Here is a 27,558-nt window from a genome sequence, read left to right as displayed (position 1 = left end):
GCTATACCGATTGGGTGTCCGCACTAAGTTCGGCATCAATATGGTGACCCCCTGGGAACGGGGGACCGCCAGGTTGCCTAAGGAGGGGTGAACCGGCCCAGGTCAGAAATGGAGCAGATCAAAACTCCCGTGCCGATCAGTAGTGGGATCGCGCCTGTGAACAGCCACTGTACTCCAGCCTGGGCATTCTAGCTGGAAGCTGGAAGGCGACAGGAGTGCTGCTGTGTATTCTCAGCTGATTCCTGGGTAGTGGTGTTTTTTCAGGTTGTATAATTTCCCTTTCCCCATTTTATTTCCTTTCCCTTGATCCTACTGATCCAGTTTGTGTTGTGTTTTTTTTTAAGTTCGTTCTTGTTAAAATAAATCCTGCTCTGTTTTGGGGGAGGCTGCTGGTCTCCCTCCTTGTCCCAATATTGCGGTGAGCTGCTTAGCTACCACTCCCCAATTAAAAATTGGTCCCCACACTACCATGCTGCCTCTCATACACTGCGAAAGCAAGTCAGTAACTTGAATGCAAGGGCAGATGGAAGAGACGATGATCAGTTATTAATATTACCATACACATATATTGTGACGATCCCCCCAATTAATAAGCATTTATTAAGCCTTTACCATGTGACAAGTATCGTACAGGTCCTAGGAAATAAAAATGGAAACAAAAGAGCCTTTGTCTCAAAGAGCTTACAGAGAAACAACATGTACATATACAAACAGCCATAAAGTGATGGGGGCAGGAGGCATTAGTCACTTGAGGGATCAGGAAAGACCTAATGCAGGTGGGGGCACCTGAGCTAAGCCTCAAAGGAAACTGGGGATTCTAAACAGCAGAGTAGGACAGAGAGCACATGCCGGGCATGGGCAACAGCCTGGGCAAAGGCACAGCTTTTGCATGGAGGTGGAGCTTCATGGGGGAGGAGCAGCGAGTCAGTCAGCTTGGACAGACCACAGTGTACATGAAGGGGAATAATGTGTAATGAGCCTAGAAAGGGGAGCTGGGGCCAAACTGCCATGGGTTTCAAAGACCAAACCAAAGAGACTGCATTAACAGCTGGAGCTTCTTGGGGGAAGGGAGGGGACCGTCCTTACTGTTCCCAACACGCACATTTGTTTAACACTTTAAGGCTTCCTAAGCCCTTTGTGAAAAATGGCATCTCCTTCGTTTCTTACAATAATCCTGTGAAGTAGCTGCAGCTCTTACTATTTTTGTGATTACTCCCATTTTAGAGATGAAAAAGGAAGCATGGTCAGACATATTTTAGGGCTAATGCTTTGGCAGCTGGGTGTAGGGAGAGACTTAAGACAGGGAGAAAAGACAGGGAGCCAGAAGGAATGAAAGCCTCTGCTAGGGTAGTGGCCTGGGTGGAATGGCTGGATGGAAGAGATATGACAGGGGCAGAATCACCAAGTTCTGGCGACTGTGAGGGGAAGTGAGGAACATCCCGCTGATGGTGATGCCCTTGACAGAACCAGGGACATCAGAAAGAGTGGGTTTAGGGGACAACACACTGAGCCCTGTTTCGGACAAGTTCAGTTTGAGGGGTGTCTGTGGGCGTCCCTCTTCCATGGGTGCCAGTAAATGTGTTTGTTGTGGTTCACTGATTTCAGTCACATTCAACTCTTGGTGACCTTATTGGGTCAGTAAAGACAGTGGAATCCTTTCTCCAGCCCACTTTGCAGATGAGGAAACGGAGGCAAAGAGGGCTAAGTGACCTTCCCAGGGTCGTACAGCAGTAAGTGTCTGAGGCTGGATCGAAATTCAGGTCTTCCTGACTCCAGGCCCGGTACTCTATCCACTGCATCAGCTAGCTGTCCTATGTACAAGTTGCGTAAGTGTGAGTGGAGCTCACAAGAGAGACTAGAGTTCCAAATGGGAATTTTAGAATTGAGATGTGCTGAACATGGGAACCTCCTGATATCACAAATACAGGCACTAAATATATCTTAAGGCAAAGATGATCACCTATGTCACAGAGAAATCCCCAAACAAGGTCACCTATGACATGGAGAAATTCCCTCGAGGTGATACAGTCTTCCTTCCACATGTTCCTGTTTTCACATGATACTATGTTGATTGCATCAATCCCCAGAAAAAAATAGGACCCCCCCCCCCTCAAAATTCAAAAGAAATCAACCCAACTAGTTACAAAGGAAAAACAGAATGGATTAAGAAGGTCTATTGTCCAGATAATTTGGGGCAGGCACTGACCTTAGAAAGCACAGAATTAGATAGCAGGAAGACACTGCATTTGGAAAACGATACAGTGACTTTAGTGATTCCCAAATGCTCACACAAAACTCATCTCACAATGTAGATATTTAACAAAAAGTCTTCCAGTGATACCATATGATAGTAAACTGTGAGACACCACAGTCTCCAAAGAATCAAAACTACAGGCTTCTCAAAGGATATGGGAGAAACCAGACAAAAGGCGGAAGCAGCCAGTTACCAATGATGATTTGTATGCACGAAGTACATAAGATAACAGAGAAAATCTAATCGAGAAGTGGACTATGCTGCATCAAAAGACCTGGGTTCAAATCCTGACTGCTACTTATGATCTGTATAACACCAGATAAGACACAACCTCTCTGAGCTTCAGTTTCCTCATTTGCAAATTAAATGTTGGATCAGACAAAGGTCATTAGGATCAAAGACGTTAAGGCGTCTTTCAGGTCTAAACCCATGGTTCTAGATGCAAAAAGCAAGAAATGAACAGCCTGAGTTCAGCACGGGTGGTAACAGAGTGGAAAAAGACCCCAGAGGAAGGTCTCGAATTTGTAAACTATCCCCATGGAGAAGTTATTGGAGGGTAGGGATAAGAATCGCTCAGGATAAGGACTTAAGAACAACAAAGAGAAAGTGAAGGGCACTGCCCCAAAGCAAGTGAATAAAATCAGAGGAAGCAAGAAGTTTAAGGACAAAGATAATAAAAGCTTGGTTTTAAACATGCTTGGTTTGAATTGCTGGCACAAAATTTAGGTAACTACGTGTACAAAAGATACACACAGGTAAGTAAACATGGAAGCATGGAACTCAGAAACAAGGTCAGAGCTTGAGAAAGAGATCTGGGAATCACTTGAATAGAAGAGTAGTTAAAATTGTGAGAATGAATGAGATTAAAGCAGGACAAAGTAAAAAGAGAGGGGGCTCAGACATCTCTACTATCCATTTGATGGATCAGTGTTCTCAATATGTCACGAGACAAGACACCACATTGGTTTTTTTGTTGTTGTTTTTGGTAAGGCAATTGGGGTTAAGTGACTTGCCCAGGGTCACACAGCTAGTAAGTGTCAAATGTCTGAGGCCGGATTTGAACTCAGGTACTCCTGACTCCAGGGCTGGTGCTCTATCCACTGTGCCACCTAGCTGCCCCAAGACACCACACTGTAATGAAATTAAAGTCTAGATTTATTCAGAGACTTGCTGGTAAAATATCTCCCTGTCTTTTTTTTTTTGGTGAGGCAATTGGGGTTAAGTGACTTGCCCAGGGTCACACAGCTAGTAAGTGTTAAGTGTCTGAGGCCGGATTTGAACTCAGGTCCTCCTGAGTGCTCTATCCACTGTGCCACCTAGCTGCCCCTCCCTGTCTTTTAAGGGCACAAAAAGAAGTCCTCTGCTAGCCTCAGGGACAGCAGGTAGAGTGCTCCTGTCATCTTCCTACTTACAGTGGAAGCCTTCTAGAATATTAATTTTGGTTCTAATTCAATGAGCATTTACTCAAGACTACTCCATGTTGAGCAAGGCTCAAAGGGGGAGCAAAGGAGTCCCATATGGTTACTGCCAAAATATCTCTTAGATGAACAGTGAGGTTTACTGCAACCAACTAGAGATTTGCCTGAATCCTACGGGATGTTGTAGTAACATAAGTAATATTTATGGATCTTTATGTAATGGACATATGGGCACAAGATAGATATGAATGGGTACAAACAGAACAATGCTGATCTCATTAGATAGGGGGTATATATACTCTGCTGAATTTAGACAAGGAACAATGTTTATTTCAACAAAATTTATATATGTTAACTAACAAAGGTGGCTACATGAACCTAAAAAATTAAGGGCCTATCACATGCTTTCCTTTCTAATGATGGTAACACATACAATTTAATTCTTAGATATCCCTAAATAAACAAAAAAAACCAAAATTCTTCTACCCAAGAGGATCAGAGCAATTTATAAGGTCTTATTCCTTCAAACTGTTGTCTTTTAAAATGTAAGAACTTCTCACACTAGACACAAATGTTTTTTCCCCCAATTACATAACAATTGGAAGGTACGTACGATTTTGCGCTTGATCATAAAAAGTGGGATTTTTGCATGGAGAGGCGTTGCAGAAAGCTCCTTGTGCACCGTTGATAAATACAATCTTCGTTTAATATTTCCTAAGTCAGTTATCCTGAAAGAAAAAAAGGAAGAACAAAAAAGTATTTATCAACTATCACACTGGAAAACCCCATTACAAACCCCATAAACTATGGTATAATTCATACAGTGACCAGTTATAGGAGGGATAGAGAGCTAACGTGGAACTTCAGGGTTGCCTTTTCATATCATTAATAATGAAATTTACATATTCAATTCAAACTTGCCAACAAGGATGTAGCTCTAAGTTCACTTAGCACACTAATTTACTTCAGGACTCCATAGGAGATTTGCACAGCCTATGAAAGAATTCAATTCACATAAGGAGAGAAAGACCTTTAATTCACTAGGCCTTTAATGATCGTGCCTGTTCCATCCCCTTACACTTGTGTTACATTGGGACGTACTGTTAATGATGACATAGGAAAACACACTGGTTGTTTGCTACAGGCTGTTTGACCTGCTCCAACACAGACATAAAACCAGGCTAGGCAACTTCCCTTCCAGGGCAAGTGAACTTCTTTCTAAGCTTCAATGAACATGTATCTGTTTAATGCTCACTCCAAGTTGTCACCGAGCAGAGCCATGAACACAAGGAGTCAGTTGGCTTCAAGGGTATTGGGGTTTACTTCCTGTGGTAAACCCAAAGATTGGCAATCAACCTACCTGGCTCCTATCATTATCCCAGAGAAATTATGCTTCCATAGAAGCTGTTTTTTGAATCTGGCAGCAATGATTAATTCTTCTATTATTAGCAAAGCTACTTCTACCACACTGCTAATTTTCTACAATTAGCAATAAGCTCATTAAGAGAACTTTTCTCCATTGGTTTTATAATATTATATATAAATATATACATGCACATATGGACATATATGGACATGTGTACACACACACACACACACACACACACATATATATTTGAAACTACTGAGGCTTTCCTGTTTCCTGTAGTTTACCGAGTACCCTGCTCACCATACAACAATTTGTAAATCCCTTTACATGTTTCTATTTGTTCTACTTGTGATCGTGGAGTTGTTCGTGTCCAAGTGTAGGGCTAGTCCAGCCACTGGCCAAACAAGCAGCTGGCATGAATTAAGAGACCTGTTGACCCCTTAAGATCTCCCACACCTGCTTGATGATGCCTGGCACTCTTTAATGCTTTCATTTTGCAAACTGAGGACTTAAAATGCAATCACCCCATTGACAAACTCATAGAGTGGATCAGATTTTTTCATTGAGGCGGCTGCGGTGAGGGAAGAAAGGGAATGGAGAGGTAAAGGAGAGACAAGCAAGGCTACAGAAAGGGAAGGCTGGAGACACCAAAGATAAACGTGGTCTACAGAGAATTGCTAATTTTTTTTAAAGACCTCTGCTTTTATCTGCGTTGGGAACAGTAAAACCCTTCTTCTCAGCATCCCAGAACCAGTATGTGTCAGAGGTGGAATTTGAACCCAGGTCTCACAGACTCCAAAGCCATCTCTCTATTCAACTATTCTCTATGCATTATTCAACACTGCCTCTCTGTTGCTAGGTGAATAATTCTCAAGCAGTGCCGACATCACTTTCTCTTTTTTTTCAGGGCAATGAGGGTTAAGTGACTTGCCCAGGGTCATACAGCTAATAAGTGTCAAGTGTCTGAATCCGGATTTGAACTCAGGTCCTCCTGAATCCGGGGCCGGTGCTTTATCCACTGTGCCACCTAGCTACCCCTGACATCACTTTTTTGCTCTTCACTCAGGAAACCCCAACTCTCCTTAGCCTGGCACACAAGGCCTTCCACAATATCATCATGAATTATTGGTCAAATCTTAGCTCATATTATTTTCTCTTTCAAGTATACTATACTAAATATTGATCTGATTGTTGTTTTCTGAACGTTGGAATTTTCTCCACTCTGTGCTTTTCCTCACACCATTCCCTAAGTTTAGCATGGCTTTTTTCTCAACCTTTACCTATTCTTCAGGGACCAGCTCAAACATGAGCTCCCCCATGTAACCTTTGTTGACCCCTTTCCCTCACAGCCCCATCACCACACTCAACCTCAGATCTTTCTCTCCATAAATTCTCCCATCATGCCATCATCAGGAAGCTAAGAAGTATCTGCTAGGTGCATGCACTATGCAAGTTACAGGGAGAAATACAAACAGGATGCACGAGTGCCCTCAAAGAGCTTACAATCTAGTAAGAGGGATTAATCAGGTTCACAGGTAAGGATCATCTACATTAAAGTAGGTTAGCAATATAAAGTGATACAATGCTACAGCTGGGTCCCTTCCAGCTGAAGAGGATCAAGTATGAATGTCTATTTGGGTGGGTGGATCAAGTACTGAGAGAAGAGGTAGTATCCACTCATTTAGTGTGGGTCCCTTTGTGTAATAACTAGTGATGTATGTATTTCACATAGAATGACAGGAAGTAGAATTCAAAGGGAAACCTTTATGCATTTAATCCAGTTCCTTAATTTTACACATGAGCTATTTGAGAAGCAGAGAGGTTGTCACTAATTGCAAGGGGGAGAGATAAATTGTAAGCTCCCTTGTTCAGCTTTAACAGCTCTACACAAGCTGGCCCCAAACTCTCTTTCTGGCCTCACAGGGCACTCTTCCCTTCCTGAATGCTCGTGATTCAGCCAAACCGACCTAACAGCACATAGGACCCTGGTGCCTTTGCACACTCACCAGGCACCACCAGCTCTCTTCCTTTTAGAGGCAGCGAAGCCTTTTCTGACTCCCTCCCTTGCCAGGGCCCTGTCCACATGGCTCAGTCTATAATTGTATTTATTAATGTTATATTTATGCTCCATATATTTTTACATCTAGTTTCCACCATTAGAAATGAAGATCCTGACTAGTAAAAGGAAAGGGTAGAGGAGTAAGTTTGGGATGGAAATTCTAGAGACTGTGACAGACTCAATCCGGGAAGAACCAAAGGACCCCTGGGTAGCAATGAAGGCACAACTGTTGTTAGATCGTGCACAACCTATAGCAAACCCAGTGGCTTTATCTTGGGGTGTTCAGCAGAAAACAAGGAGGCTACTGGGACTAAGTCAGGACGAGCAAAAGGACCAGCAGACCTTGGGATTCAAAACCAGCTGATAAATCAGAGTTGAAGAGGGTAGCCATACGAGCAGCTGTTGTCTGTACGGTGCCACAGGGTCTGCAAAATGCTTTCCATGAATTCTTGCACCTGAGCCTCAAACGACCCCTTGAGTAGAAGCCCATCTTATAGAAAAGAAAACTCAGAGATGAGGGTCTGACAGCTTTTGAACTCAGAGTTCTCTTCATCATCTCACGCGGTGTAGACTGTGAAGTGAGGGAAAGGATGCTAGAGTGGGAGAGAGCGTGACTACAGAGGGGAAGGGGAAGGGGAGGGTGATGATGAGGTTCAGATTTAATGGGCTTATAGCCTTAGAAAGAAAGCTCAAAGTTCTGGATCATAAAGGTGGCAAAGGCTTGTGGATGACTGTCAGAGCCCCAAGTGTGGCTCTCCCAGGGTGAGGCAGAGGGTCACGGGGTTTGAAAAGGTGAACCAAGAGGTCAAAATGTTGAATTCTGGGGCCATGGCCCTTGTGGAAATTGATCCAAATTTGCACGTTAATATAAATGAATAAAATCTCGTCTGTGGAAGAATTTCTAAGCTGTGACATATATGGCAAAATACAGTAGTAGTAGAGGATCCCCCACATGGTTATGAGGGATTATTCTTTCTCTGAATAAAAAAGTCATAAAATCTTTGCATTTCACCAACACAGCAAGATGCTTGAATATCTCTGGATAGAAAGACACGTTACAAAAAATTATGGGTCCAATGATGAACTGAGCATCTATAATATGAGGATCAGCCTTGTTGTATTTGGTGATGCTTCTCAAGTGAGGAATTGTTGGCCACAGTAACTGTCCAAGACTTCCTGTGAGTGGTCACAGAGGAGCTGCAATCTACATCAGTGGAAGGATTACTGACAACAAAATGTAAGGTCACTGAAGTACTCAAGAAATAGGAAGTACTAGAAAAATCACTCTCAAAGACAGCTGAACTGATCATTTAGAATTCAGGACATCTGGGGCAGCTAGGCGGCACAGTGGATAGAGCACTGGCCCTGGATTCAGGAGGATCTGAGTTCAAATCCGACCTCAGACACTTGACACTTATTAGCTGTATGACCCTGGGCAAGTCACTTAACCCCAACTGCCTCACACAAAAAAAATAGAATTCAGGACAGCTTTAGGGGTTTTAAAGTTAGACCTTTATAGAAGATAAAAGGCCAACTAACATGTATGAAGAACCAAGAGCTTTCTTGGGGTGCGGTTGGTGACTGCAATGCTGTGAGGAAAACAACTCCTCATTAACATTGTGAGTCTGGGTCTTTCTTTACCTTCTAAACCCCTCCCCACCATGACCTCATATATTCAGAAAGAAAACCAGCAGTGGCATTACTTCTGTACACAAGAAGGCATCTTTAAAGCCACACAAGAGTTAATATCTTTTTATTTCTGTACTTGAGCATTCATATATAAGGGTCAGACATATGATAGAAAAAGCAATGAGATCGTGTTGAGAAAAAATGAGGTAGTCAACAAGAAAATCAACCTCATTTATAATAATATTCTAGTGATCAGCAGGTGCATAACTCTCTCAGCTATGGTCATTAACTGTATTCATTTCACATTTAACATCTACATTTGCAAAACATTTGAAAGTAAAATTACTTTTCAATTCAATTTTCAATTCTATTTTATATCTTCATCTTTGATTGACTATTTTTCCCTCACAATGGCTTGTGGAGGGAGAATGTGAATAAATGGGGGTAACTACCCAAGAGAACGAACTCATCGGCTCCGATTACCTCTTCACTGTGCTCCTTCCTGTGTGTACAATCACTTACCAGTTCTCTTCAGGCTTAGAGTTAACTTGGGGGGAATGCTAATGCCACACGGCTGAAGGGCTGACTTGTTCTTAGTTCTCGATGGCTTTACCTATAGATTTCTCAGATGTTCGAGCCCATCTTTCAGTAATGCGAACAAATAGCCAATCCCTACATAATGCTGGATTGAAAATGTCATCATTCATACTCTCCCACACAGATACAGCAAGTGCATGTAGTATGAAATCTGAAGTGCACAGGGGATGTTTAAGGCTTTACATTGGCGCCGTGAACGGCAAGGAAACATCTATGTGGAGAAGTGGGTTTAAGCTCCCTCATCAATCAGGTCTGACATCTCACAAGCACGTTCTTCCTTGACTGTTACAAGGTCCCTCCTGTTGGAGCCGAGGATCACCTGTGACTGCTCTAGCCCCAGCAGGGAACAAGCAGCTCCTGCATGTCTGGATCACCTGGCTGTGTGCACTTTAGTGGTCATATTCCACTTCTAATGGCAGATTCAAAGAAAAAGGAAAAACTCACGTGAACTTCTGGGGAATGAAATGAGCAGAACCAGGAGAACGGATAAAATCCCCACAATAAGAGAAAGGAAAACAGCAATGAGAAAATTCAACGATCAGATCAAAATGACTGACCATGATTGAAGGAGACTGCTCTGTGGAAGCGTGGGTACCACTGATTTTGGAAGAAAGATGATGGAGCAGAGAATGATGCGCAGCACATGCATTTTCAGACATGACTAATGAGTTGATTTGTTTTGCTTTAGTATTGTTACCAGGGAGGGCATCTATTTGCTAGGAGAAGGGAGAGGAGAGGGTGAATTAGTGGGTACTGATTGATGAGGATGCCAAAAAAAGAACATCACTAAATTAAAAAAAAATGCACAGAAGAAACGAAGGAAGTGTAGAAGGGTATACAAGTAAAGAGAAGAATTTTGCTGCTACCTTGTTATATTTAATAAATAATAACTAACATATACACGCAGGGGGAGGCAGAAACGGGGTGGGGGAAAAGGAAGGGGAAGAGGGGGAGGGAGAAAGAAGAAAAAGGGGGAGAAAGACAGAGAGAGGGCTTTAATGTTTGCAAAGTAGTCGACACAGATCTAATCACCTGATCCTCACAGCCGCTATGGAAGGTAGATGCTACTCATCTCCATTTTACAGAGGAGGAAACTGAGGCTAAAAGAGGCAAATGACCTGCCGTGGGTGGACTGGGATGGGTGGAGGGAAATGTCAGTATCAGTGAGATCAGACTTCTATTGGAATATCCAAGTGCACAGGTAAAGATGGAGAAATCCAAAGAAGGGCAGAACTGGGCAGCTCTTACTTTGCTTTCATTCCCTATAGGCACTTCCCTCTCCAATCTCACTGTAGCTCCCTACTGCCTCTAAGATCCATACTCCTTGGTGTGGCACAAACTGGCACCCACCTCTCACCTACTCCCTCACACTTTGTTCTAATTAAACTCTCCTTTCTGTTTTCTACACATGATCTTCTATTTCTGTCCTCTGCATAGACTGAGCTCAAGCGCTCCTGCCAAAAAGAAGCCTCTGCTTATGTCCCAAGGATCAGTGCTTACACCCTGCTGCTCTTCCCAATTATTGATGGATATGCAGTGCATCCCCTCCTGCAGAATGCCCCTTGAGCTGTTTTCTGTAACCCCAGAACCAACAGCAGACGTGGAAGGATATAGATGGTACTTCATAAATACTTGTGAACTACAGACCAGGTGACTTTTGCACAAGAAGTGCTGAAGAAGGCACGGTGAGGCCCACCGTGGCCTATTGGTGATGATCCTCTCAGTGAGCTCACCTGAGGCTCCCAGCAGGAAATGGTGGAAGCAGGACCGGAGATCAAGAGCTGAAGAGTCCTTCAGCCCCCAACCCCATCATTATACACAAGAGGAAACTGAGGCCTAGGCAGTAATGCTACAGATGACAGTACAGCGCCCAAAGGCTAGAAAACCACAAAAGGAGAGCAGGAGGTCCTTGGGAATACAAAGGTAACCAGTGAATGTGAGGTAGAAAACACGCACACAGACACCCTCTACATGCATGTGCACAGAGAAACAGATTTAATTTTAGATTTGGTGTTTGTTTTGAAATAAAAAGTACCATAGATGAAATTACTGTCATTTTACTAGTGGATGGATTGACAGATCCTTTAATTTGCTTTAATTTTGTAAAATGCTATTCTCGATAAGAAGTATAAAATTTCATTTCATTAATAATCAGATGAATTCTGCTTAATATACATATATTTCCTAATTGAATTAAGCAGCATTTGGGAAGCAAAGTGCTGAGGAAAGGGGCTAATTCTAGAAGGAAAAAAAATCTCCTTATTCTGGAAAGGTATATTAATTCTTAAGTCCATAAGGTCACTGAAACATTGCTCTCTCCCTGTTCACAGCTATTTTCCATTGTTAACGATCAAATAACATGGTTATGAGCATGAAAGGAAATACATGACAACAGCATGGGCAGAGAGGACAGCAGAACAATAAAACGACAGGACCTGCCTCTAAGGCATACTCTCTGTGTGACCTTGAGCAAGTCACTCATGTATGTGTTCAGCTTCTGCTCCCTTATCTGGAAAACCAAGGGGTTGGACTAGATAGCCTCTGATATCCCTGCTAGCTCTAAATTTATGGAGGTATAAACATGGCACTCACTATTATTCCTCTCGACATAACTTTGACTAGATTTTCTAGTGTGTGGTGTAAAATTATAAACCCTTTTATTTTTGTGGTATGATTTCTCAAAGGTCTCCAACTGTCATTTTACTGGACATTTCTAGCAATTATTTCTCTAACATATTAAGGACAAGCTGAAATTGTGATTCCAGGGAGCCTGCATTTATTTCTAAGGGTCCCTTTTTTAGCTCAATTACCACCCCCCAGAGTTGTATATACAGAAAGATGTGGATAAACTCTTATAATTGTTATAAAAATCAATTATTTGGTCATTTTATATTTCTGCATAATTTTTATTTGTAGAGAAGAAAAAAAACACACCATGTCCTATTACCTTAAAAGTGAAAATATCTGTTAGAGGACCAGAGGACTAAAATAAAATAATTGGATCATTTAAAAGAAAGGGTTACACCCATTTCTTTTGCTGCTGTTTCTATAGCAATAGCATAAAATCAGCAGTTGGTTTGTGACACTCTTGACACAGGCGGATTAGCCATTTGCAGAGCGTTATTTTTTGTTAAAGAAACACAAAAGAATAGGAGTCATTTTGCTTCTGGAAGTCTTTGACACAAGAGAACACCCTAACACCTACAAATGTCATCGGCAAAGTGCGTGTTTAGGCCCCCAGAAGTCTCAGGTAGAGACATTTCAGGACTGGACAGCTGGATATCCAGGTGGTTTTTCTAATCTTCTGAAAGAGGAGACAGTCAAGAGATAGCGATCCATTTTAACTTTCAATATAAATGATTACGGCCTAATCGCTTTTGCTAAAACTCACTGTAAAATGCAATTTGGGGAGATACATGTGTGTATGTATAAATATATGTGTATGTTTATATATATATGTGTGTGTGTGTGTTGTTTATATGTATGTGTGTACATACACACACACATTCCTAATGCATGCATACATATACACACACATTCCTAATGCATGCATACGTATACACACACATTCCTAATGCATGCATACGTATACACACACATTCCTAATGCATGCATACGTATACACACACATTCCTAATGCATGCATACGTATACACACACATTCCTAATGCATGCATACGTATACACACACACACACACACACACACACACACACATATTTTTTTAAATCAAATTTCTCCAAGGCAGCCTTCAATCAACAAGGTGATATGAAGGCAGTTGGTGAGTAAGAAAACGTAACTTAGTAGGTGGGAGATGGAGGCAGAGTTCTCAGCACTACGAATAAATGGCATTAATGAGGCCTTCAGATTTGCCAAGTCTTTTCTATACATCACCCCATTTGACTCTCCCAGCCACCTTGTGAGATATTATTCTTTCTCCCTTTTTACAGATGAGTCAACAGGCCCACAGTAAGTAACTTGCTCAGGTTCTTAGAATTAGATTCCTAGGCAGAATTCAAACCCAGTTCTCTCTACTGACTCCAAGTACAAGTGGAGTCCAATCAACTGTGGGAAACTCTAGGGATACAAAGAAAGGTAAGAAACAGTCCCTACTCTCAAGATACAAAAAATCTCATGAGGGAAACCACATGAAAACTATGAAAACAAGATAGAGACAGGCTAAACTGGAAGTGGTCTCAGAGGGAATGCACTTACTGGTGAGGAACCCTGGGCAAAGAATCTTGTACAAAGTGGGATTGTAGCTAGACTTAAAGGAAGCCAAATGCTGAGAGATGAGAGGAGAGAATTCCAGGGATGGAGGAACAGCAAGTAGTTATGTATGCAGTGGGTGAGTTGAAATGTTGTGTGGAAGAAAAAGGAGCCAGGTGAGGGAAGTTAATGGAAATTCTTTAGGAGTTAGAATTGGGATGTAGTTATATAAACTCAAGTGGAGAGGGAAGTGATAAGTTTGGGGCTCAAAACTCCTCTGAGTTCACCCTCAGTCAACAAACATTTATTAAGCACCTACTATTTATTTAGCACAGTGCCCTGCGCTTGGGGACATGGAGAAAGGCAAAAAAAAAAAAAGTCCTGCCCCCTAGGATTTTACATACTAACAGCTGAGTTGTCCAAGGCTCACCAAGGTTAGATGGTTTATGCATCGTCACATGGCTACTATCAGAGACAAAATTTGTACCAGGCTTTTCCCAACTCCCAAGGCTCAGGAAGAAATCATGGTGACTGGCTACACTACAAATAGATGCCCTCACTGCAGCAAGATGTTATTTTTACTCCTCTCTAATTCATTCTCTATCACACTCCTTACAGACCTCTTTAAAACGTTCTCTTCGGTCCCCAATCTTTCCCCAGCTCTCTTCATTCCCACCCTCTCAACAGAGGATCTGCCCTTCTACTTTACTGAAAACACAGACCATTTATGGTGCACAGCTTTCCTCTCATCTCCTTGACACCCCTCTCCCCCTCAAACTGTCTCCTTAGTTATGGTGTCCCCAAGAGGAGATGGCTTTTTTCACCATGGCCATCCACACAGTAGGCAGCTAATAAATGCTTGTTTCCTGACAAGTAGGTACCTTTGATCCCAATACCTCTTGTGTACCACCCTCTCAAGCATGTTTTTCTCCTTCTCACCTGACTCCCAGAAAAAAGCTATCGACACTAGTTACCTGCATTTGCTTTCTTCTAACTCACAGCTCATACTCAACAAAAACTGCTCTCTCCATTTATCAGGGATCTAATTGAGTAGTTATTTATAAATTGTACTTCTAATAGAGAAAGGAACAATTTTTTTAAAAAAGGTTAAAAGAACAAAACAAGGAATGCAGGCTTTAGAAACTAAAGGAAATAAAATAGTAGTTCTGAAAAATAAGAAACATTAATAATAGGACAACAGGATGTCCGAACAGTCTAAGATTGTACTAGATTCAAATGTGATTTAATATTTCATATAGTATTCTAAATGATAATCTGTGAATGATGGCATGATTGGGTCATCTTTGTGGGCTGATCTAGCCCAAAACTAAATTACCTTTATTAAAGGAGTTGTTTGGAATTTTGCAAGTCATAAATATCTTTTAATCCCATTGTCCCTATCACTTTAATTCTTATTATTTTTTTTTTTTTGGTGAGGCAGTTAGGGTTAAGTGACTTGCCTAGGGTCACACAGCTAGTAAGTGTTAAGTGTCTGAGGCTGGATTTGAACTCAGGTACTCCTGAATCCAAGGCCGGTGCTTTATCCACTGCGCCACCTAGCTGCCCCTATCACTTTAATTCTATAGAAATCATAAAACAAAAGACCTGTGAGTGCAACAGATGATTTTTATTCCAATTTAACTCAGAAAACACATCTTGGAATGCACAAAATATATAACATACATGATCTTGGAAAGTATAACTATATTTTACATGTTTTCTTTATGAAAAAGTTACAAAACTGAATTATTTGCCAATGCTCAAATTAAGCAGTAGATTGAGAAAAATGATGACTAATAATAATTATTTGGTGAGATTCAGATTTCCCCTTTTTCTTTTATCCTCATTTTAAGACCTCAGTCCCTGAAGGCTGAGCTAACCTCCTCTATCCAGACCCCCAGCCATTGTGTTCTGCTAAGGTTTGGGTGGGGTTAATTCTTTAAATAGATTGTCCAAGGCTGAGGGTAATTTAAGAAGTAAATGACTTCTGGACAGGACCAAAGTTCAGATCCAGCCCCTAATTGTAATATTCATTCTCTCATTAATTGATAACTAATCAGAGTTCATTGCCACCCTTGGAAACACCCTTCTTCCAATGGGCATATAAGCCGTGAGTGCAGCCGTGATTGTCTTTGCTCTAAGACAGAGAGCCAAATGACCAAAAATGCTGGTATTATTAATAAGATGATTAAATTACCCAGAAATTATGTCTAAAGGCCACAGGATAAAAACAAGGGGAAAACAATTTTAATAAGAGCTGGCAGATATCTATATAGCACTTTAAAAGTTGCAAATTCAATGACACATATTGTATTTGAACACAGGCAATGACATTTAGTTCCAATATTCTACAGTGGCCTCTCAATAATTCTCCAGTCCTACAACCAATAAAAAGGCAAGAAAAGAAAAAGTTTAATTGTTTGTAGTGAGTAGGTGATAGCATTACTCGGGTTGGCTTGTAAATTAAAATTAGTCTATCACAGCTGATCAACACATAATGTTGATGATACTGTGTATGGTTCTGCTCATCTCACTCATCATCAATTCATGCAAGTCCTGCCAGGTTTCTCTGAACTCCTCCTGCTCATCGTTTCTTACAGCACAATAGAATTCCATTACATTCACATACCACAACTTGTTCAGCCATTCCCCAATTGATGGGCATCCCCTCAATTTCCAATTCCTTGCCACCAAAAAAAGAGCAGCTAGATTCTTCTCACCAATTCAACAGTACAAGAAAGTTCCAAAGGACTCATGATGGAAAAGGCTCTCCAAATCCAGAAAAAGAAAAAAAAAAAGGAACTGTGGAATATGGATGCTGATCAGACCATACTATTTCTTTTGTTTTTGGTGCTGTTTTTCTTTTTTGAGGTTTTTCCTTTTTGCTCTGATTCTTCTCTTATAACATGACTAATGCAGAAATATGTTTAATGTTATTTCATATATATATATACACATATATATATACATATATATATATATATCTCCTATATCAGATTACCTGCTGTCTAGGGGAGGGAGGAGGGAGAAAAATTTGAAACTGGAAATCTTATCGAAACAAATGTTGAAAACAAAAAATAAATAAATAATTAATTAATTAGAAAAATTTTAAATTAGTGAATACAATTTTATTACCTTTTTCACTTTCATTCAAAGTGCTGCAGAACACTCGATGCACATTAAAATTTATTTATAATAATAATAAAGTATTCTTTATGGATTTTTCTATTTTAAACATTTTCATGTGGTAACATTAATCTTCAGCACGTTTGAGGAATTAAGTTAAATTCTATTACTGCAATTTGGCTATGAGATATGAAATATGTCAAAAAATAAAAGGGCTTTTTGAATGACAAAGAGAAAGAAAAGAACTCAAAAAACCCTCAGAGACTTATTTGAACTGAGGTGAGCAGAGAGATGGGAGCAAAGCCAGGAGACACTCCATTGTTAAGCCTATCTACAATGACAATCATGTAATGTGAAAACTCCTTTAGGACACTCATAAGCTATGACCAATCACAATTCCAGAAAAATGATGATGAAACACAGTTGGCAAAGAGGAAATGGACCAGATATGATCAATGAGTGAACTTGTTTTGCTTTATGATACTTACTTGTTACAAAGGAGGGTTTTTATTTATTTATTTTTAGGGGGTGCTAGAAGGATGAGAGGGTGGATAGTAACAATAGTGAAAAAAAAAACAAAAAAGAACTGAAGGTCAATTAAACTTTAAAAACTATACACAGGAGGGCAGAAACAAGTTCCAAAGGAGGCATGATAGTGTCAGTACTATTGTGTTAAATTTAACTTCCTTTTTTAAAAAATCAAGCTGTACATCAAGAGATTTATGGTTTCTTACGTAATGTGTTTCCCCCTATTCTTTGTGGAAATGTCCATATTGTTTAAATTCATAATGAAAAGAAAATTTGTCTTGAAAAGGCCTCATAAAAATGAAACTACAGCATCCAAAGTACCCTCCTAATTGGTGGGTCTGTGGATGCTACAGCTCCCTCAGGCAGCATGGATGTGTGGAATGGCACAAGTCAAAACAGCCAAAGGGCAGAAGAAAAGACTTCCAAGACTTTCTCTAATTCTGAGGGGATTTGTGCTGTCTGGCTAACCTTTAGTTCTTATGACATCAGAACTGCAGGCTCCTGAATCTCCCATTCCACTTTAACAACTACTAGATGAAGCAGAACTGATACTGCTCAATAGTCTTCCATGGTGAGACTGGCCAATCGGAAGATACTCCAAGCCTGTGATCTCTAAAGGCTGCGAAAAGCTTTCACTACAAGCCAGAAGACACAAAGTAGGAAGGATTACAAGCACCTTGGCCTTGGATGAGAGAAACAGGGTTTTAACCATTTAAAAAATGATTCTAGGGGGAGTTAGGTGGCGTAGTGGATAAAGCCCTGGATTCAGGAGACCTGAGTTCAAATCTGGCCTCAGACACTTGACACTTACTAGCTGTGTGACCCTGGGCAAGTCACTTAACCCCAATAGTCTCACCAAAAAAAAAAAAAGATTCTAAGTGTCTAGAATATCATGTTGAATAAGGAAAGATGAAACACAATAGGGGCATAGGTGATGTCTTACACTTTTGTACAACTAGGGCTTCTTTTACAGGTATATATCCTGGGCAGCTACTCAGGAGCAGGCCTAAAGTCAGGAAGACCGAGTTCAAATCCTGCCTCAGATACTTACTTAGCTGTGTAACCCGGGGAAAGTCACTTAACTGTTCTTTGTCTAAATTGTCACATCTCTAAATAGGGATGAATCTTCAGCATTTCTATATATTACTAATAAACTCTAGCAACAACAGATAGAAAGAAATTCCATTGAAAATAACTGTGGACAATATAAAATACTTGGAAGTCTACATGTCAAGATAAACCCCAAAACTATATAATCAGAACTACAGAATACATTCCACACAAATAAAGTCATATCTAAACAACTGGAAAAATATTAATTGCTCATGGGTAGGCCAAGCCAATATAATAAAAATTACAATCCTACCTAAGTTAATTTATTTATTCAGTGTTATACCAATCAAACTACCAAAAATATTTTGTAGATCTAGAAAAAATAACAAAATTCAACTGGAAAATGAAAAGCTCAAGGATATCATGAGAATCAATGAAAAAATACAAAAGAAGGTGGTCTAACAATACAAGATCTCAAACTGTATTATAAAGTGGTAATTATCAAAACAATCTGCTACTGGCTAGAAATAGAGAGGTGGATCAGTGGAATAGAATAGGTACAAATTACATGATAGTAAATGACTATAGTAATCTAGTACATGATAAACTCAGAGATCCAAGCTTTTGGAACAAAAACCCATTATTTGACAAAAACTGCAAGGAAAACTGGAAATCAGTATGGCAGAAACTAGGTATAGACCAACATCTCACACCATATACTAAAATAAGGTCAAAATGGGTACATGATTTACACAAAAAAGGATGGTACCATAAGCAAATTAAGAGAACATGGAATCATTTATCTGTCAAATTTATGGGCAGAGTAAGAATTTAGGACTAAAGAAGACATGGAGAGAAAAACAAAATGTAAAATAGATAATTTTGATCATATAAAATGAAAAAGCTTCTGCACAAACAAAACTAATATAACCAAGATTACAAGGGAAGCAGAAAACTGGGAAAGAATTTTTGAAACAGGTATCTCTGATAAAGGCCTCATTTCTCAATTATATAGAGAACCAAGTCAAATTTATAAAAATACAAGTCATTCTCCAATTGATAAATGGTCAAAGGATATGAACAGGCAGTTTTCAGACAAAGAAATCAAAGCTATCTATAATCATATGAAAAAATGCCCTAGATCACTATTGATCACAGAAATGCAAATTAAAACAACTCTGAGGTATCATCTCTCACCTATCAGAGTAGCAAATATAACAAAAAAGAAGAATACTGGATGTTGGAGGGGATGTGGGAAAACTGGGATGGTAATCCACTATTGGTGGAGTTGTGAACGGATCTAACCATTCTGGAGAACAATTCGGAACTATGCCCAAACTGCTAGGTTTATATCCCAAAGACATTTCCAAAAAGAGAAAAAGATATATTTGTACAAACAGTATTTCTAGCAGCTCTTTTTGTGGCAGGTAAGAAATGGAAATGAAAGGAATGCCCATTGATTGGGAAATGGCTTAACATGCTGTAGTATATGATGGTGTTGGAATATTACTGAGCTATAAGAAATGACAAGCAGGATGATTTCAGAAAGGCCTGGAAAGACTTATATGAACTGATATATAGTGAAGTAAACAGCACCAAGAGAATGTTGTGCAGAGACAGCAACACTGTTTGATGAAGAACTGTGAATGACTCAGCAATACAATGATCCAAGACAATCCCGAAAGACTAATGATGAAACATACTATCCACCTTCAAAAAAAGAAATGATATTGATTGCACACAGACTAAAGCATGCTATTTTTCACTTACTTTCATTATTTATTTATTTTTTTAGTGAGGCAATTGGGGTTAAGTGACTTGCCCAGGGTCAACAGCTAGTAAGTGTTAAGTGTCTGAGGCCAGATTTGAACTCAGGTACTCCTGACTCCAGGGCCGGTATTCTACCCACTGCACCATCTAGCTGCCCCTCTTTCATTATTTTTTATTCAAATTTTATTGTACAAAATGACTAATATGGTAATGTTTTACATAATTGCATATGTATAACCAATATCTGATTTCTTAGTGCCTCAAGGAGTGGGGAGAAGAGGGAGGGAAGGTGAGTTAAAATTTGATATGGGAAACTATAAATAAAAATGTTTATTATTTTAGAAAAAATAAAAATAAAATAGGGATGATAATAATAGGATGAGAGGAGCAGATGAGATAACTGTTAAAGCACTCAGCATAGTGCCTGGCACATGGTAAGCATAATATACATGTCAGTTCTCATCATCATCAATCTCTCTCTCTCTCTTTTTTTTTTTGTATTTCCATTTATTTAAGGATCAAATGAGAATAAAGTGCTTAGCATAGTGCCTGGCAATTAATAAGCATTATCTAAATGTTAGCTATTATTCATCTCTTACTATGTATTTTTATATTTCAATTGATTATATATTTGTATCTCCTATATTAAATTAAACATTTTTTAAAGGCAGGAAATTTATTTGTAAAATAACATGAATCCCAAGTATGTTTTGATGACCCATTTCAGGTTCTCAACTGTTACTGTAGGAAAGATGTATGTAGAAAGGAATAAAACATAAGAAAACTGGAAAGGTAAGAAGAAGATGATATGTAGAGTTTTAGATGCTAAACAGAGGAAAATAGATATGATTCTGGAGGTTACAAGAAACTATTGGAATTAAATGAATGGGGGAGGGAAGTAATATGGTGAGATTTGGACATTAGGAAAATTAGGAAAATTACTTTGGCAGCTGAATGGAGAATGGATTGGTTTGAGGGAGACTTTTGAAGCAGGGATTTCAACAGTCTAGGCAGGAGGCTATAGGAACCTGTACTAGCAATGGTGGCCATGTGAGTGGAGAGAATGTGGCATATGCAAGAGATGTAGGGAAGGTGGAAAGACAAGATGTGACAACAGATTGGATATGTGGGGTGAATAAGTGAGGAGCTGAGGATGAAATCAAGGCTGCTAGCTTGGAAAGATGGTGGTACCCTTAACAGCAATAGAAAAATTGGGAACAAGGGACAGTCAATAATGTTTTGGACATGCTAATTTTGAGATACCTATGGGATATCCAGTTTTAGATTCCCAAAAGACAAGTGATGTGGGCCTGAAACTTAAGGAAAGAAATTAATGCTGGATATATTGACATAGGAATCGTTTGCAGAGAGATGCTAATTAAACCTATAGAAGCTGCTGTGATCACTAAGCAAGAGAAAAGAAGAGGAGTCAGGAGAAAGCATTGAGGGATACCTCATGACCCAGTTGAAAACTTAGCAAAGGAGAGTGAGAAAGAACAGTCAGACAGGTAGGAAAGGAACTAGAAGAGATCAGTGTCATGAAAACCTAGAGAGAAGAGATCCAAGAAGATTTGGTGAAGCGAAGGCTTCAGAGTCCAAAAAATGGTATTGCAGTGAAAGGATTCATGAAAAGAGACTCAGCTTCTAGGCACACAAAAGTTAAAATTCCTTTCAGCTCTGTGCTAGTCAGCCCATCCTGGGGTACTGTGTTTAGGTTTGTGCACCGAAGGTGAGTGAGGACATTGACAAACTGGAAAGCATTCAGAGCAGAGGGATCAGGATGGTGAAGGGCCCTGAATCCGTTTGTATGAGGATCTAGCTGCACTCATTTATGTCCTCTCTAGAAGTCACCTGGAGCAGGAAATGAAGCCAGAGAAAAATTAATTCCCTAGTACTGTAGGAGGCTAGGACAGCTTTGAGGTTCGGTCTTTTGGGGATTTGTCATTAAAGGGGAAGGAGTCAGAAAATGAGCAAAAAGAAATGAGACTATAAAGAAAAAAGACTGAAATGGCCAAAGATATTAGAAGAAAACTCCTGAGCAGAAGCACACCAGTCAACAGGAAAGCTATTAATAACAGACGGGAAGGGGCAGCTAGGTGGCGCAGTGGATGGAGCACTGACCCTGGAGTCAGGAGGACCTGAGTTCAAATCCGGCCTCAGACACTTAACACTTACTAGCTGTGTGACCCTGGGCAAGTCACTTAACCCCAATTGCCTCACAAAAAAACCCCAAAACAAAACAAAACAAAAGCAAAACAGAAGGGAAGACAAACTCCAGGACATCTAAATAAATCCAAATATATATGAATGAATACTGCAAGACAAGGAGAAATGAATCAACAGCTGATGAAGTAGAGAGAGGGCCCTGTGAGAATGGAATCATACCATGATGTTCTTGAATGGTTCAAGAGAGGAACAAACCTCATGAAAGTAACCTGCAAAGTAACCTGCAAAGCAGAAATAACTGGAAAAAAAGAAAACTTGAATCCCCGTTGGCAACACTATCCAAAGAAATAAAAATAAAACAACTAATTGGGAATACAAGTACAAAGAAGTTAAGGATAATCTGGAAGACGAGGAAAAAAGTAATAATAAAAAAACCCAACAACCATGATCTCTATACAAGCAAAATATATTGATCTCAAAGACAGGATTACAAGATATAAGGATTACAAACTTCCCAGAAGAACATGACAAACCAAAAACTTGATAATTATAATGCAAGAAAAAATACAAGAAAACTGCCTAGAAATCCCTAACACAGAAAGCAAAGAGCTGATTGCCTTCAAAAAATTGCATATGCTAATTCATGAATCTTGTTTCATCCATTAAAATGTATGGTATTTGAAGACAGGAATTGTTTTTACTCTTTCTTATTAACTCCAGGGCTTAGCACAGTCCCCACCTTAATAAAAAGCTTGTGGATTGAATTATTGAAGAAGATCACAAATCCATTTGGATACACCAGAGTATCATTTCATTTATTACATTGCATATGTAATGAGTGTTTTTCAGTGAAATATGAGCATTCTTCTTTATGTTACATGGCATTTTCCAAAAGCCATAATAGATATGAAAACCATTACCATTTACCATTCATATTTGGTTCAGCAGAAGGAAGCAAAGCGACAAGTCATGAAGTATGAAAGGAACTGAGAAAAACGTGACCACAGAGACAGATGTGAATTTCAAAACTGGTCATCTCAGTGGATAATAAGAAAACTACCATAAATGAAAGCAATCTCTTAGGAGGGAAACTTGCAAGATCATCACATCAGATTGAATTAAATGTATGAGAAGCACCTGTAGTGTGCTGACAGATGATAATGTGTAAAAAAATTAGCAAAATATGCAACAAAATCAATGCTTTCACAGTGGTTTGTAAACTCCAAGCCTTGCCTGAGTAACAATCTATTGTAGAATTGTTTGGAGAACTTATTACCCTAAAAAGACTTAAAGAGAGCCTGATAATTTGAAAATAACTTAAATAGCATCTTATGTCACATGACAACATCAATCTCTGCAAAGAAGAATGATGTGGGATAAAGAAGGGAGCATTTGATTTGAAAATTATACATCTAAGGAAAATTAATGATCTGAAATTGGTTTGTGTGTGCACCGGTATTTTACATCTGCTCTGATAATACCCTTGAAAATTCCTTATGATTGTTCCAACATTTGCTACCTCTCAATTTGTTTTCCCCAAAGAATTGCAATTATTTATTCTTAACATAAGTATCAAAAGATACTTCAAGGGTAGGAACTACATCTATAATTGCTTCTTTTCTTGATAGGATCTAATACAATGATCATACCCATAGTGTTCAATCAATAGTGAGTAAACTAGTTTTTTAAAAGTCCAGTTTCAAAAAGAAAGATAATGTATTTATATTTATAGATCAATAGGTGTCTGTCTATAGATCTCTATAGATCTCTAGATATATGTATGTAATTTGCTGTTTATTACTTAAGAACTCCCTAAAACAACCAAAAAGTATATGTTATAGTCCCCATTTACAAAATGAAAGAACTAAACCAAAAATGAGGGTTAGTACCTTGTTCGACATCCCCAGAAAATGAGGGAGAACACTGTGGCTAAGATGCAGAGCTTTCAAGTCTTTCCCTAGGGTTCCATCAGTCAGACCCTAATGTTCCTTCTCTCCCCTCTAAGTACTCCTTGATGCCTATTTTTAAAAAATGTAGTGACATTAAGTTGTACTTTACTGACGAATGACTTAATGACTCTACTGTAAATGACTTAATAAAATTCCAAAGGTCTGCTCCATATCAAACATATTCTGGAGACCAATGTCAGGCTTTCTCCCATAATTCTAGTTTCCAGGATGAGCCATATGATCCCTGTTTTGTTTTCCATTTCCCTAGACTCAGGTTGGCACCGAGAGGCTATCCAACCTAACAAGTTACTCATTCAGAGCCCCTGTCTGAAGACATCTAGTCATGGGGGAAATTATTACTCCCTGGAGTAGCCAATTCTATTTTTTAACAGCTCCAATTGTTAAGAAGCATTTCCTTATATAGATTTGAAGTCTGCCTTTGATTTCTATGTCCTGTGACTAGTTAGACTGAAACAAGTCTACTCTGTCTTCTGTACAAGAGCCCTTCAAAAATCTGGGGGCACCACAGGGCACAGAACACTGGGCCTGGAATCAGGAAGACCTGAGTTCAAGTCCAGCCTCAAATACTTCCTGGCTGTGTGACCTTGGACAAGACAGGTAACCCTCAGTTACCTCATCTGTAACATGGAGATCATAATAGCACCTACCTCCCAGGGTTCTTGTGAGGATCCAATGAGATAATACTCACAAAGCACTTTATTTCGCACAGTGCCTGGCATATACTAAGAGCTACAGATGTGTGAGCTCTATGTTAGCTATCTGAAGAAGGCTTTCATATATTCATTTAAACAACCCTACTTCCTGCAATAAACCCTTCTATTGGAGTTTGGGGGTCCCTTCTAGATGCTCATCTGCTTTCTCTCTCCTGTGTTTGGCATTCAAAGCCCTCCATCCCCTTCCACCTTTCCAATCATCTTACACATTACTTCTTGATGTACTCTTTGATCTGGTGACACTGGCCTCCAGGTTGTTCCATGCAAAAGACCCTCCATCTCTCAGCTCAGCATTTTTTCTGGCTGTCTTCCATGCCTGGAATGCTCTCCCATCTCTGCTCCAACTAAAAACCCACCTTTTACAGAAAGCCTTCTCCAACCCTTCTTAATTATTTCCTATTTATTCTTTTCTTTATTTTTTTTTTGGCACCGAGAGGCTATCCAACCTAACAAGTTACTTATTCAGAGCCCCTCTACACAGTGTCCCCAACAAACAGTCATTAAGGTTCTATCTGAAGACATCTAGTCATGGGGAAAATTATTACTCCCTGGGGTAGCCAATTCTATTGCAGGGCTATGGGGGTTAAGTGACTTGTCCAGGGTCACACAGCTAGTAAGTGTCAAGTGTCTGAGGCCGGATTTGAACTCAGGTCCTTCTGAACGCAGGGCCAGTACTTTATCTACTGCACCACCTAGCTGCCCCCTCTATTTATCCTTAGATAACTTATTTAAATTTATTTGTTTGTTGTCCCCTCCCTTTAGAATGTAAGTTTCTTGAGGACAGGTACTGTCTTCTGCCTCTTTTTTTTTTTTTTTTTTGCATTCCTAGGGCTTGGCACAAAGTAGGTGCTTAATAAATTTTTATTAATTTGAATTCTCACATGGAATCTCCACAACACAAAACTCCAGCCACAGGATAACCAAAGCAAAGCAAAGGTATTATGACCTTGTTGATTCTCTGTGACAAAAGTGTCAAATGCACAGGCTGCGAACACAGAACAGTCCTGCATGCAGTCCAAAACAGATGAAAATGTAATTTGGAAATATTTAACAAAACAAGTAAAACTACAATATAGATTTTAAAACCAGGTCAATACGCAGCCTGCAAGAATCCTTATGCATGGATTAAGGGCCCCTATTTCTTTTTCATTTGACACCACTGATCTGCTAAGATCTTGGCAACTGGCCCCATCACTTCCTGGCAAACAGGAGAAAAAGCGGAAGCAGTGTCAGATTTTATATTCTTGGACTCAAAGATTAGACAGCAATTGTAGCCATGAAATTAAAAGATGCTTGCTTCTTGGAAAGAAAGCTCTGGCAAATCGGGACAGCATACTAAAAAGCAGAGACATCACCTTGCTGACAAAGGTCTATCTAGCCAAAGCTATGGTTTTTCCATTGTCAATGTATGGCTGTGAGAGTTGGACTAGAAGAAGAGCTGAGCACTGCAAAATCAACACTTCTGAACTGGGGTGCTAGAGAAGACTTTTGAGAGCCTCTTGGCCAGCAAGGAGGCCAAATCAGTCAATACTTAAAGAGATTAAGTCAAGCTATTTACTGGAAGGTCAAATACTGAAACTGAAGCTTAAATGCTTTGGCCACACAATGAAAAGATTGGGAAAGACTGAAGGCAAAAGGAAAAGGGGGCAGCAGAGGAGGAGATAGAGAGACAGTGTCATACAAGCGATTAACACCTATGATGTCTATGAATACAGCCTAAGATCATGTTACCTTTTATTAGTTGCCACATCAATACTACTGACTCTCTCTGAGGTTGTGAACAATTAAAACTCCTCAGAGCATTTGCCCTTCTCTGTTCTTGTGAAAACCTCATTTTTCCTGGTCTTTCAAATATTACTGACTATGGCTCAGAAGTCGATTCAGGACCAAGGACGGAGTTCCTCTGGACCAAGGGATCTGAATTCATTAAAGCTAATTTGGTTCTCTTATTTTTTTCTTGAACACTTGAGAAACCAGTCCCTACCGGGCATTTCTGGTACAAAAACCCAAGCTCCCTAGCAAAGAGAAGGGAACCAAAGCCACGACTAAGCAGCACTGCCTGTTCTGCTCTTAGTGATCCTCACCCTAAACACCCAAAGCCAATGCGCTTGCCTTGCTCTAAAGCAGACTTTTTTATTGTCCCCCCCTGGGCTCTAGCCCTGATCACATGCTAACTCTTCATAACCGGTTTCCTTAGGCACACTTGTATGAATCGATGCAGAAGGAAGTGAACAGAAGCGGGAGAAAAATGCTGCATTAGCAACCCTGTGATGAACTCTGAAAGATTTCAGAATCCCGATCAATGCAATGATCAACCAGGATTCCAGAGCACTGATAATGAATCCTGCCAAGCACCTGCAGGAGAGGGAGTAGACTAAAGGTGCAGAAGGAGACATACTTTTATGGGACATGGTCACAGAGGGATTATGATGATGAGCATCTGCTACCAGGGTTTTTCTTTTCTTTTCTTTTTCCTTACACAGCTGCCAAAGTAAACTTATAAAAGGACACGTGCTAAAAACCTTTCAGGACCTCTCAATGCCTGTTGAAAAAAATGCAAATCCCCTCCCTGGTTTTCAAATCTGTCCACAATCTGGATCTGGCCAACCTTTCCGATCTCACTTCATGCACTCTGTGCACCTCCCAAATGCAAATATTTTCAGTGGCAAGTTATCTCAATACATTAGAATCTCATTTC

At 39.8% G+C, this 27,558-nt stretch overlaps 1 protein-coding gene across 4 annotated transcripts in view; it reads right to left on the bottom strand.

The window, feature by feature from the left end:
• Positions 1-27,558, bottom strand: part of CFAP20DC (CFAP20 domain containing) — a 201,402-nt gene that overhangs the window by 137,172 nt on the left and 36,672 nt on the right. For all 4 annotated transcript variants that reach the window (XM_043979859.1, XM_043979861.1, XM_043979860.1 and 1 more), the window contains exon 5: positions 4,286-4,400. In XM_043979859.1, the coding sequence (XP_043835794.1) occupies positions 4,286-4,400 (115 nt within the window). The remainder of the gene's footprint in view (positions 1-4,285; positions 4,401-27,558) is intronic.

This window comes from Dromiciops gliroides, chromosome 1, assembly GCF_019393635.1.
Source record: "Dromiciops gliroides isolate mDroGli1 chromosome 1, mDroGli1.pri, whole genome shotgun sequence".
NCBI lineage: Eukaryota > Metazoa > Chordata > Mammalia > Microbiotheria > Microbiotheriidae > Dromiciops > Dromiciops gliroides.
The sequence above is the reverse complement of the archived record's forward strand: the minus strand, read 5'-3'. Positions and strand labels throughout refer to the sequence as shown.